Source organism: Orcinus orca, chromosome 10, assembly GCF_937001465.1.
Source record: "Orcinus orca chromosome 10, mOrcOrc1.1, whole genome shotgun sequence".
NCBI lineage: Eukaryota > Metazoa > Chordata > Mammalia > Artiodactyla > Delphinidae > Orcinus > Orcinus orca.
In genome coordinates, this window is record NC_064568.1 from 6,338,821 (window position 1) to 6,352,661 (window position 13,841).

A 13,841-nucleotide genomic window follows, 5' to 3' on the forward strand; every position below is an offset into this window, starting at 1 on the left:
TGGGGGTGGCAGGTAGCAGGGAAGTTGGAGGTCCAGACGGACGCCAGGTTTGTACCTTCATGGATGGGGGTCATTAGCTGAGCAGGAATGAATTGTCAATCGGTGTAGAGGAGGAGGAGGTGGAAGGTCAATCTTTTTTTGTTTTGTTTTGTTTTGTTTTTTGCGGTACGCAGGCCTGTCATTGTTGTGGCCTCTCCCGTTGCGGAGCACAGGCTCCGGACGTGCAGGCTCAGTGGCCATGGCTCACGGGCCCAGCCGCTCCGTGGCATGGGGGATCCTCCTGGACCGGGGCACGAACCCGCGTCCCCTGCATCGGCAGGCGGACTCTCAACCACTGCGCCACCAGGGAAGCCCCGGAGAGTCAATCTTTTAGATAAGGTGATTTTGAGATGCTTGTGGAACACCCAGCCGGCTGCAAGGCCCAGAGGCAGCTGGGTGTCTGGGTACAAAGCTCACAATAGACATGCAGGCAGGAGATTCAGACCTGAGCCCTTGGCCATCAAGTGTCCTGGGAGAGCATGAGGCCGCCTGGGGAGAGCTGGAGAAACGGGAGGGAGAGTGCTGGCCACAGAACCCCCAGAACCCCATCACTTACAGGGCAGATGGAGGCTGAGAGGAGCCCTTTGAGGAGGCAGAGAAGGGTTAGGCATCCCTGAAGAAGGTGGCATCCCCAGAGGCAGAGGGAGAGGGCGTTCCAGGAGGGCAAGGAACCCATCTGCCAAGTGCCTCCAAGCGGCCTGGTGAGAGGGAGAGCGCTGCAGGATTCGGGGCCAGAGTGGCAGGTGAAGCAAGGAGAGCTGCCCAGCCCTGGCGGGGCAGACTTCAGACAGCGGCACGCAGGGAGCAGAGGGGAGGTGAGACCTGTTGAGGCGGCTCTTTGGGGAAGTTGCTCTGATGAGAATGCGAACTAGTAGTTCTTGGCCACAGGGCATCAGAGCTGTCTTACCTACACTTGTTTTAATTTTCAGGTTGGCATGACTGGGATACTTAATGGAAAAGAGCCAGGAGGGAGGGGAAGCTTCAAATGCAGAAGGGAATGGGGGGCGAGGGAGGAAAGAAGCAGGTAGAAGTCTCTGAGATGGGCAGCAGGGAAAGAATCCATGCGTGGAGACGTCATTTCTACAGGAAGAAGAGGGAAAGAATTGGGAATCCAAGAGGTGAGTTGAAAAGCAAACTATCCTCATTAAGAGACTCTCAGAGTAAGGAACAAGGAGCTGGTAGCAGAGGGGACTGTGGCAGGTGCCACCCAAGAGCCCTCACATCTCACTGCATTCAGTCCTCACACCAACATAACTACCATGAGGGCATTTTTATACCCATTCTACAGGTGGGGAAACTGAGGCCCAGAATGGTGAGGCAACTGGCCCAGATTGGGACCTGAAACCAGGTTCTTCTGATGGCCACACATCCTTCTGTCTCAGCACAAGCTGACCCCAGAGAGAGGATGCCTCCCACTCAAGGCTTCTGCTATGTCCTCCGCAGTCTGAGGGAAGTGGCTGGAATCCGATCCTGCAACACCCTCACTGTCCTCTCTGTGTCTCACATACACAGAGGGGCTGAGTCCAGAGGGAAGGAAACAGCCTCATACCTGGCGCTTTCCTTCCACACACTAGCTTCCAGAGCCGAGAGTCGTTTGACCAGAGAAAGCAGAGATGGAGTAGACCCTTCTCTCCCACCACCGCAGAGGGCCTGGGAGGGGCGCTGTGGGAACGGGTCCCAAGCCGACCGGGGAGGCCTCATCTCAGTGTCCAGCATGGAGCCGGCAAACGCATCACCTTTCTTTAATCTGCCATGGAGGGTAGCACTGCCAGGGATGCAGAGGCCGCCCTAAAAGCTGGCACTGAGGGACTGCGCTATAAATAGCCTTGCTCAGTCCTCCTTTCTGGTCTCCCAAAGCAACAAACAAAGACAGCCCATCACCCAAACAAATGCGCCTTCCCTGCCCCCTCCATAATCCCTCCACCTTTGGGGTCCTGCTCTCACTTCCCCGGCCCAGTGCAGGCCCCCAACTCTCCCCGTGTACGGGGTCTGCTCCTGCAGAGCCCTCGGTCAAGGCCCTAAACTGAGCTGGGGACTCAGGGCAAGGGCCCTCCTAGGCCTCTGCATCATGCATTCACTCAGGAGAGTGACTGGATGCTACCTGCGCGTTGCTGAGGGCCCTAAGAGCAGGGCCTGCAGTGATGAGGAAGGCAGGTGAGTCCTGCCCTCAGGGAGGAGAAAGGTGATGACAAGGTCAGTGACAGTCTGCACTCCCTTCATGCTTACTGAGGCCAGTGCAACCATGATTCCTACTTTACTGATGGGAAAACTGTAGCTTAGGGCAGCAACATGCCCAGAAACGCAGAGGCAGAACCTGAAGCCACATCTATCCCACTTCAGAGACAGTGCTCGGACCCATGGCCCCATCTTGGGGAAGATGGACTCGAAATTGTGTCACCCAGGGAAGACAACTAGGCAACGAAGCTGGTCTGTGGGGTCTGGAGCTCCCATGCCAACTTCTTCTATCACTGCAGAAATCCTCCTCCCAGGTCGCCAGGAAGTCCCCTCCAGTCCCCTCCACTTTCCAGGATTCATTCCATGGTTCTCTCTGCCAAGGATGTCCCTGTAAATTCTCACATGCCTTAAAAATTCTGCCTGTCCTTCAAGCACCAGCTCAAATAATACAAAGCCTCACCAAGTGCTTCCTTGGTCCCCACCTGTACCCTGAGGACGGGTCCCTCCTTCCCCATGAAGGTGCAGTGAGCATCTACACGCACCAGGCACTCCTAGGTCAGGGGTCAACAAACAGTTTCTGTAAAAGGCCAAATAGTACAGATTTAGGTTTCGCAAGGCATATGGTCTCTGTCCCAACTATTCAACTCTATCCTTGCAGTGTGAAAGCAGCCAGAGACAATATGTAAATGAACACTATGGCTGTCTTCCAATAAAACTTTATTTACAAAAACAGGCAGCAGATGGGATTTGGCCCATAGTTTCCTGACCTCTGTCCTAGGCTAATGCTTCCCAAAGAACACTAATCCTTTAATACACCCTGAGGTCACACTGGGACCTCACTGAGAAATGGCTGCACATTATAGCCCTCCTTAGAGAGTCCCAATGCTCATTAGACTATTAAAGGCTCTGAGACGTCCTGCAATAAAGACACCTCTATAGCTCTGTCTAACCCAATGTTTCCCAATCTTATTTAGAACTATTCCCCATTAAAGTGAAAATTAAAACCACAATGAGATACCACTAGGGTGCACCCAAGAGGACGGCTGTAATCCAAAAGACAGACAACAGGGCTTTCCTAGTCGCTCAGTGGTTGAGAGTCCGCCTGCCGATGCGGGGGACACGGGTTCGTGCCCCGGTCCGGGAAGATCCCACATGTCGCGGAGCGGCTGGGCCCGTGAGCCATGGCCGCTGAGCCTGTGCGTCCGAAGCCTGTGCTCCGCAACGGGAGAGGCCACAACAGTGAGAGGCCCACGTACCGCAAAAAAAAAAAAAAAAAAAAAAAGAGAGAGACAATGATAAATGTCCTCAAGAATACGGAGAAATGGAACCCTCACATATTTCTGGTACGAATATAAAATGTTCTGGCCACACTGGAAAAGTCTGGCAGTTTGTTAAGAATTTAAACATAAAGCTCAGCCATTCCACTCCTAGGTTATTCAAAAAGAGCCCAAAACTGAAAACCACCCAAATGTCCATCAACCAATAGACAAACTGGGGTCGATCCATACAATGGAATATTATTCAGCCACGAAAAGGAACAAAGCAGTGACACATGCTAGAATATGGATGAACCCTGGAAACATGATGCTAAGTTTCATGAGGACAGTAACAGAGACCACACACTGCATGACTCCACTGAATATGCAACGTCCAGACTACACAAATCCACAGAAACAGATAGCAGGTGAATGGCTGCCTGGCAGGGACAGTGAGATTAACTACAAATGGCATGAGAGATCTTGCTGGGGAAATGGAAATAGTACAAACCTATTTTGTGGTGACAATTTCACACTTGGCAAGTTTGCTCGAAAATCACCTGCTTGCACACCTAAAGAGCGTGCAGTTTATGGCATGTAAATTATACCACAAAGCTATTAAAAAGTTGTTAAGAAGGAAGTGCCCCATCACGTTTCTGCCTTTCCAGAGCAATACCTCCTAACTTCGTGTAGAACACACTTTGGCACAGAGCACTGGGCAGTCTCGCGTATGTTACCTTGTTTTACACCCACTGCCCAGAGCAGACTGAGGCTCCAAGTAGATATGGACCTTGCCATAGATCACAGACTGGAAAGTGGCAGAGCCTGGCCTGGCACACCAGTCTCCTGACCCCAAGTTCAATGCCTGTTCTGGTCCTGCATGGCTGGAGGGTAATATCCAGCAAGATAGGAAGCAGTAAGGAGAGGTGTCTATAAGTAGGGATCCCACGCCACGGAAAGGGCCTCACTGCTCCGTGGCTGGAATCCCAGCGCCCTCGGGTTCCTGCCCTTCTCCTCCTTACCAGGACTCAGCACAGCCTTCCCAGACCCCCGGGTTCCCCTGGTACAGCAGCTCTGCGTTATGAGTGGCCAAAAGCTCAGGGAGGGTCTGACACCTGGCGGGGTCGGCCCCTCCAGGACACTCTGTGTTAAGGCTGGCAGAGAGCCACTGTCTGCGACGGAGGGACTGTGGGCAGGAGAGGCACACGTGACATCAGGAAAAGCCCTGGACGAGAAATCCAGAGCAGGAGCGGGCATCTGCCCCCAGGTCCAGGGTATCCCACCAGGAGGCCTCTGTGTTTTGAATGACACCTCATCCACCTGAGCTGTTGGGTGGGAGAGTGGGGACAGGCTGAGAAAGGGCAAGATGCAGGGGTGAGCGGAGCCACCGTCGACTGGTCACTGCCCCCCTGCTTCCATCACTCTATGCTGACTGCACCTGGAAGGGTGGTGAGGTGCACCCATTTGCCAGGGAGGAAAGTGAGGTTCAGAATCACCTGCCCAGGGCCCCCAGGAGTGAGTGGGAGAGCCAGGTCCCAGCTCTGGTGCTTCTTCCTCATCTTAGAGGTCTTCCAGGGAAAGCATGGAGCAGAGTGTGTATGTGTGTGTGTGTGTCTGTGTGTATGTGTGTGTAAATCTGGAGAGTTTCAAACACTTTCTCCTGGTTTTATTAGAAGTAATAAGGAATCGAGATAACACGCTAAAATTTGGAAACAACCCCTTCTGAGTTACTCTCTGCCTGAGCCTGAATTCAAGTCATTCATGAACCTCTTGTGCCACCAGCTGCAGGGCCACAACATACTCCAGGAGGCCAGCATCAATTTCTCTCTCTCATCACAGTAGATCAGAGTCCGCTTGCCTCACACTCAAGGCCTGGCTCAGCTGGAAACCACAGTATTCTGTTAAAAGCAACATTCAAGTCATTTCCTAAAGGTACCTCTTGAAATCCAACAAGACAAAAGCCAACAGGTGTTTTGTGTTTTGTTTGTGCTGGGCGCTGGAGACAAGTCATTCCTCATTCGTTCCTCCCTCCCTCCACCAATTATACATCTCCATCTACAGCAAAACTCTCTCTTCAAGAACCTAGGGCCACAGGGCTGCAGATAGAAGGGACACACCAGTCGGATTCTGCCCCGTGATAAAACAGGAAGCTGATGGCATTTCAGACACGGGCGGGAGGAGCATGTACGGAAGCGTGGAGGGATGCAGGTGGGATCAGAGAGGGCCGGCTCTCAGCCCAGCTCCAGCTCTTGCTAGACAAGAGAGGCACTTTGGATAAGTCCCTTAACCTCTCCCTGCCTCAGAATCCCCTGAGTGAGATGGGAATCTATTCAGTGATGCTGTACCATGTATCCCCTGGGTGGGTGGATTAAATGAAGCGATAGGCCTGGAGGGCCATGCTCAGGGCCAGGGTACACAGTAGCTGCTTAGCAACTAACTGCAACTTCCCTTCCTTTACTTCATCCATCAGGATGTAAAAGGAACCTCAGTCAGAACTCTTGTGGTTCCGTAAATCACTGCTTCCCATTACTCGGTGTAAGACATCCACTATTTATGAAAACAAATGCCCTCATAGCTGATTTTATATACAAATATCTTTAATGATCAAGACTGGATAATACTAGGAGTTCTATAAAAGGGACCTGATCTAAGAGATGAATTACGTTTCTGAACCTGGGAACTTATACTCTTCAACAGACAGGGCAAAAGCAAAGTAAGAGGACACAACTCCACGAGGTTAAAAAACATTCATTCATTCATTCAATCTTCCATCCATGTGTTTGAATAAATATTTTGTGAGCACTTAGAATGTGCTGGCAGGACAACAGGGAACAAAACAGGACAGTCCTTGCTGGCATAGGGCTTATAGCCTAATGGAGGGAGAGAGAGAATAAACTAGTAAAAAAGACACAAGGACTTCAGATAAGTCCTATGCAGACAATAAAACAGACAGATGGGGTTGAGAGGGACCGGGGTGCCGATTCAGCTGATAAGTGGAAGCAACAGGATGGGCAGGGAGGGCTTCCCAAATGACACGTGAATTAAGACTCAATGATAAGAACGAGCCAGACACCCAAGGACTTGGTGAGGAAACTTCTAAGCAAAGGGACTCTTCTATGCAAAAGCTGGACACTGAGCCTAGGACAAGCCCAGGACATACGAAAGACAGAAAGAAGGCCGGTGCGGAGGAGGGCAGAGGGGAAGACGAAGGAAGCAGGGGCGGCCCCGGGCCCACAGCAAGAATTAAGAGTTTCACTTCAGCAACTTGGAGCCCAAATTTTGTGTCCAAATTAAAATCAGTTCAAGTGGCCACATGATTTAGAAATAAACAATTTTTTAAAACCTCCTCCAGGAAAGATAAACCAGAAAGACAAGACTGCATCCTTCTGAATAAAGATAGAGAACTGAATACCCTTAGAGCTTAATGCAGGCTCAGCACACAATATGCTCTCAACAAATGTGTGCTGAATGGATGCCACACAAAAGCGATTTCAACTGTATACATGGCGAGAATGCAGTTGCTTGCAAAACCCTGGGCGAGAGGGATGAGACGACTGAGAAAGGGAAGTGAAAATAGACCAAAGCCCATCTGATGCTACAATGCTGGTTACACTCTTATAGCACTCAATCCCTCCAGAGGACACAGGCTCAACATGTAAAACCGCAAACATATTGAGATAAACTCATGGGTGCCAGATGCATAATGAGTTACTAAGGGAAACCAGGGTGGCCTGATTTTGAAATCTGACATGAGGAAGACAAGCCGCCCCTGCCCCACAGGCCCCCTGCCTGAGCCAGAACCCAGGACTGACCCAGAGCCTGAGCTGTTCTCCCTGGCTAAGCCAGTAACATGAATTATTCCCTGAAAAGGAAAATGAACTTTCAAGATGCCAGATGCCCAAGGTCAGGGTAAAGCCATGGGCAGCCCTGCGGAGGGAAACAGCACCTTGTAACTGACTTTATGGGAATCTACAGGCTTGTCTCTCCTCCGCTTCTAGAGGGCTAGAACGGCGTCTTACATTCCCACCACTGCCAATTACGCCAAGTGTCCTTACATGCACCAGGAGCTCAGACGTTTGTTGAATGAATGAACAAGCACACAACTGAGGCAGTCCATTCTGACCAAGCAACGTGGCCCTGAAGAAGGTCCCTGGAGTTAGAGGCAGTGAGAGCGAGACAGTAAGAGCACACTATAGATGGGAACCAGCCACACAAGGAAACAGCAAAGAGAACTAGGAAAGAAACATTTTTAAGGACACTTGATCCAATACTTGAAGGGCTGTCACATGGGAAAGGAATTAGGCACGTTCTATCCAAAGCCCCAGAAGCCAAACTATGACTGAATTCAAGGAAGAACTTTCTCCTAGCAGAGCGTTTGCCAGGCTGTATTTAGTGGAATGCTAGCGTTCCGGGGTGGGGGATGGGTGGGGGATGAGGGGAAAGAGTCCAAATGATTGCACGGGAAAATATGTTTGGGAATTTGAGTTAATCAAAGGTAATGGATATTCTTACTGAAGGGCATGGCTTTCAGCCCTTCTCAAATTTATGTGGCTCCAAATAGCTTTTCATAGGATGCTACAAACATCTCACAGAGTCTCTACATTCCAAGTTCAGCTCTGAGGAGAAGATGAATGAGAGCTGTCTGATTAAAAACACCTTACGAAGGAAGGAGCGTCACACCAGCATTTGAGTACTTTTAGGATGCAGAATTCAACATTGCATAGATGATACAAATGCAATCAGAGTAGAAAACTAGAACGATGGGTTCATTCTCACATTGACTTTCATTTTGAATAACCAAGTAGCAGACAAAAAGGCCCAGTTACAAGTGAGGACACAGACTCGCTGCCCCTCCCACCACTTGGTGTCCAAATGAGTGGGTGACATGGATATGACAAAGGGATCCTCAAAGCCATCAGTGCTGTTCTGGGGAGCTTAGGGACAGGATGAGTTCTTGCCAGAGCCCACTTTGACTCTCCTCATGTAGTATTTTCTAGAAAATATTGCCTGCCACCTTCCTCCCATGTACCTGTACATTCTGTAAATATTCACTGGGGGCCTTCCATAGACCGGCAGTAGTGAGCAAAACCAGAAAAGGTACTGCTTCATGACTGCCTCCTGGGGAATTCACACAATAATCGAACGTATTGCACAAATAATAATTTAATCGAGGTTTTCCATACATGTTACAAAGGAAATGAATGGTACAAAGCAACATAAGTTACACAGAGAACTTATCCAGTGTAGGATTTGAGGTTGTGTTCCCTAAGGGAGCACAGAGACCATGTTTTGCAGACACTCAAATGTGCAGGTCCTAAACATTCCACTGGAAAACCATAGCCCAGTGAGGCTGGAAAAGGTCACACAGCACCTCCTCCCACCCCCCAAGAGCAGCCTCTGCTCTAGCATAATGTCATATGGATGCTCTATTGGGACTAAGACTCAGTAGGTCTGGAGAGAGCTAGAGTTTGCATTTCTAACCAGGTGATTCTAATGCTGCTTCTCTGACAACCACATCAGGCAGCACTACTTCATCAGGCATTTTAAAAGACCTAAATAGGAGCTTCCCTGGTGGTGCAGTGGTTGAGAGTCCGCCTGCCAATGCAGGGGACACGGGTTCGTGCCCCGGTCCGGGAGGATCCCACATGCCACGGAGTGGCTGGGCCCGTGAGCCATGGCCGCTGAGCCTGCACGTCCAGGGCCTGTGCTCCGCAATGGGAGAGGTCACAGCAGTGAGAGGCCCGCGTACGGCAAAAAAAAAAAAAAAAAAAGACCTAAATAAATGGAGGGCTATACCATGTTCATGGACAGACAGGCTGAATCACAAAGATGTCAGTTTTCCTCAAATTAACCTGTAAGTTCAATATTCTCCCAACCAAAATCCCCACAGAGTTGTTCTGTTATTATTGTTTTTTAACTCGACAAGCTGATTCTAAAATTCATTTGGAAGACCAGAACAATTTTGGAAAGAGCAAAGTGATGGACTTGCCTTATGAGGTCAAGGCTTAAAATTAAACTATAGGTATAGTATTGACACACAGTTAGCAAAAGAGATGAGCAGAACAGAGAGCCCCTAAACAGACATGTGCTTGTAGGAAAACTTTATATGGAACATGACATTACAAATCAGTAGGGATAGGATGAACAATTCAGCAAATACATATATACATGTGGCTGGATTCCTACCTTGTACCATATGCAAAAAGAAAATTCCAGGTAGATTATATTCCTGAATGTGAAAAAACAAAACTTTAAAACTCTTAAAAGAACACCACCCCCCAAAAAAAGAAAACCCAGAAAAACATTTTTTTTACAACTTTGGGGTAGGGAACTATATCTTAAATAAGACACCAAGTGTGCAAACCAAATAGAAAACTATTGGCAAATTTGAATTCAATACAATTTATGCCATACATAAACAAGAAAGAAAAGCCACACACTAAGAAAAGCTATTTGCAGCATGGGTACTAATACCTACAATGTATCAAGAACTCCTACCTATGAGAAAAGAGAAAAGGATATGAGCAGAAAGTTAATGGATGAGGAAACCCAAATGGAGCAAAAAAACCATGAAAAGATGTTCAACCTCATAAAGTAATTAGAGAAATGCAAATTTAAAACAGTGGGATACAATTTCATATCCATTACACTGGCAGAACTTAAAAACTCTGACCAGAACAAGTGCCTAGGTCTAGAATGGGGAGAAGTAGAAATTCTCATTCTACTCTTATTTGGAGAGTAAATTAGAACAATTCCTTTAAAAAGCAATTTGACATAATCTGATAAAAATGACAGTGCATGAACCCTACCTCCCAGTAATTCCACTGTTAGGTGTATGGCCTAGAAAACTTGATTTGTACAGAGAAGCACAAACAAGACATTCACTCAGCTTAATCATACTGGGAAATGCGAGACAGTCTAAATGCCCATCAAGAGGAGCCAGGTAAACACAATGTAGACTCTTTATATATGGAAATACTATACAGCAGGAACAGAATGAATGAACCGAAGCTACATGTATCAATATGGAGACCATCTCAAAACCAATATTGAGCAAAGAAACAAAGCTATAAGAAAGAGGGAGTAATGGATACCATTAATATAAAATTTTAAAACATTCAAGGAAGACTTAGCTATTATTTGGGAGATATACATAATATGAATATATATGTATATAGGCACATGTATGTACAGAGGGAAGTATTTTATTTATATTAATATTTATATAAATAAGTTATATTTATAATTATAAACTCATGTTCTTTACATTCATTTTATAGAATGATAAATCTAAATTCAGCATAATGACCTCTAGAGAGGGAAGGAGAAGAATGGTATCTGGGAATAGAATAAAAATCACTCCTAAAACCACTGTCCCTCTACACTATCATTAAAGTAGGGGAGGGTCTTCAATGAAGCCAGACCTTTCCAGATTAAAAAGCCTCAGAAAGCCTTTAGCCACCCTTCAACCCACAGAGGAAACTGCTCTTCAATTCCTGGGGCACTGCACAATTCTGCACATTCACAATGTAAATCATGCCCTCTAGGGGTGTGCAGTGAACAACTTATACAACCGTACGTGGCAGCTCTCGTAACTCCAGGGCCACAGACCTCTTTGGAATACTGATGAAAAATGCCCGTCTCTGGGAAAATGCCCACCCACACAACTACTGCCTATAACGTCTGTGGATTCAGGCACCTTCCCAACAACCATCAGCAGGCCTACACTGGTCAAACTCTTCCAGGAACAAGGGCTTACAACCTCCGGAAGTACTTGCAGACAACTCTGTGAGGCTAAAGCTCTTCCTAAGTACGTTGAAAACCTGCCTCTTCACAACCTGTACCCGTTAATGTTGATGTACTTCCTTTCCGCATGACATTGCTGCTACTGAGAGAAAGCTAACCTGCCCCCCCGGAGACGTCTGCTTTCAAGGCTAAATATATTCTTGACTTAGTTTATTGTAAACGTGCCAAATCTTATCTTTTGTTAAAAAATGAATTTTTAAACTGCCCATCATTTTACCAAGCACTTCTTGTCCCAGTAAGTAAATAGGCATGCTGACATGTCATCAAAGAACAAGAAAGCATTTCTCTCAGCTGCCCCTTTGGGAAACCTCTCAAGATCTCCATTCTGGCTTCCAAAGCAGCCAGATGCCCATAGAAGCCAGGAAGTACAAGGCTGGAGGTAGGGTCAGGCTTTTTCCAAGGGTGGGGGCAACGTTAACGGAGCAGCACCAGGACAGAGCCCCCCCCCCGGGGCCAAAGGAGACAAGATGTTTCCACTTACTCCCAAAACTCCATGACGGGAGAGGTGGCATTCTGTAGGGACACATGGCTGTGGTTGGTTGCGTTCAGTTTCTGGAACTCCACGCAGTTCTCTACAGTGGAAACAAGACAACAAACACAGGAAAATTACCCTCCGTGAGGGCTGGAGCTTGGAAAACCTTCAGGGCCGATGGAGCAACCAAGCGGCTTCACCCAGCCGCTCCGGGTAAACATGGCTCAGAGAGCACTGTGGGGAAAATCAATCACTTACAAGCAGTTTAAGAGGGAGGCTTGGCTCGATTCAAACAGGAGGAGAAGTCTGGGGGCAGGGTGTCTCCCCTCTCCTGCTCCCACCAATATGGCCTTTCCGATTCCCCCCTCTGGCCTGGTGCTTGAATCTTTCAGCTTTTCCACTTCCCTGCCTAAGGCCTGTCCAGAGCATTTACCTGTTCTGCTCAGTGGCCCCGGCAGGAACAAGGGGCCAAAGGGGGGCGTCAGCCATGGTGTCCCTGGGCCAGTAATGCAGGTGAGACTCAGTTTTTCTTCATGGAAGAAGAGGCTAATGTCGCAGCTGCCTCATAAAGACCTGATGACTGGATGAAATAACATCCAAATGTGTAAAGAATCCCTAATTCCTTCATCATTCCCTCAATCCAGGAAAGGACTTATTGAATATCTCTTCTCATTTCATGAAACTTGATGACCAAGAGAGATTTGAATCTCAAGTTAAAAACATCTGAGTGTTCATCCTCTAAGGCCCAGGTCAGCCCGTTAACCTCTCCTCCAAGAAGCCTTCCGTGATCTCTATCTCCTGAATTCTAAGAAAGTTAGAATTTAAAGGTCCTCCAAGGAACCTCCTTCTCCATGCCCTTTATTCTGAAGAGGAGGAATCAGGGTTCAGAAGTAGTCAAGGGACCCCACCCACACCCATTCCCCCCTCACAAGTCACCAGCCAGTTAGGGGAAGAAAACGGAATCAACTCCAACCAAGGCTCCACCTCCTTTGCCATGGTTATTGCCTGGTTCTGTCTGCCACCATGGGATCTGGGTTTCCTTCCTGCACCTCCCTGTTCACGGAGCTACCTCAGTCACCAGACTGTGAGCTCCCAGAGGACAGGGCCTCCTGCACCCATGCGCTTCAAAGCCCATGCACCCAGCACAGTGGCCAGCACGGAGCCCGTGTTCAGCCTCACTCTGGCCCTTCGCTCTCCTCATGTGTGCACGAGCCCTCCAACTCCATCTATAATCTCCAGAACAGGAAGCCTTCCTATATGTGATGTTTCACACAAGTGTTCACGCGCCCTCAGAGAAAAGGGAATGCAATCAGTGGAAGAAAGCTTTGCAGCCCACTGGGGAAAAGTTCCCCAAGTGTCTGCCCCCTTCCCACTTCTCTGGGCAAGTGCTAACCATATTAGGAAAGGAGATGGTCTGTGGGGTCCACAGACAGTCCTAAGAGAAGTCTGGGAACCTAATATTATAGGCAAAATGCCTGAATGTACACTTGTGCCTTTTTCTGGAGAGGAGCCCTTAGCTTTGATCAGATTCTCTAAAACACTGTTTCTCAAATATTTTTTTCTAGAGCAAAAAAATGTCTCAGACACCCAAGGTTGACATGGTATTTTTTATTAAAATGACATTTAATCTTTTACAAATAAGTAATGAATTATAAAGTCTGTGATTATAGTATTCAAACACCTATAAAACCAGAACTTACAAGTTAAATGCCAACTATACTATGGAACCAACACAATTCAAATTGATAGCATAAAACAGATGTGTATGATAATGCCATCTTGTGACATTAAATCGATTTCCCAACAGAAAAACAGAACTGACAGGTAGGAGGCAGGGTCTATGGAATTAAGCTTGCGTATTTTTTTTCTTTTTGCGGTACGCGGGCCTCTCACTGTTGTGGCCTCTCCCGTTGCGGAGCACAGGCTTCAGACGCACAGGCTCAGCGGCCATGGCTCATGGGCCCAGCTGCTCCGCGGCATGTGGGATCTTCCCAGACCAGGGCACGAACCCGTGTCTCCTGCATCGGCAGGTGGACCCTCAACCACTGCGCCCCCAGGGAAGCCCAAGCTTGCGTATTTTTCCATGCACTATT

The 13,841-nt window shown here is 48.1% G+C and overlaps 1 protein-coding gene across 2 annotated transcripts in view; it reads right to left on the bottom strand.

The window, feature by feature from the left end:
* Positions 1-13,841, bottom strand: part of SLC6A11 (solute carrier family 6 member 11) — a 121,899-nt gene that overhangs the window by 102,601 nt on the left and 5,457 nt on the right. For both annotated transcript variants that reach the window (XR_004485908.2, XM_004274837.3), the window contains exon 4: positions 11,758-11,848. Coding sequence is in view for 1 of the 2 variants with exons in the window: in XM_004274837.3 (XP_004274885.2) it covers positions 11,758-11,848 (91 nt within the window). In the remaining variant the exon portion in view is untranslated. The remainder of the gene's footprint in view (positions 1-11,757; positions 11,849-13,841) is intronic.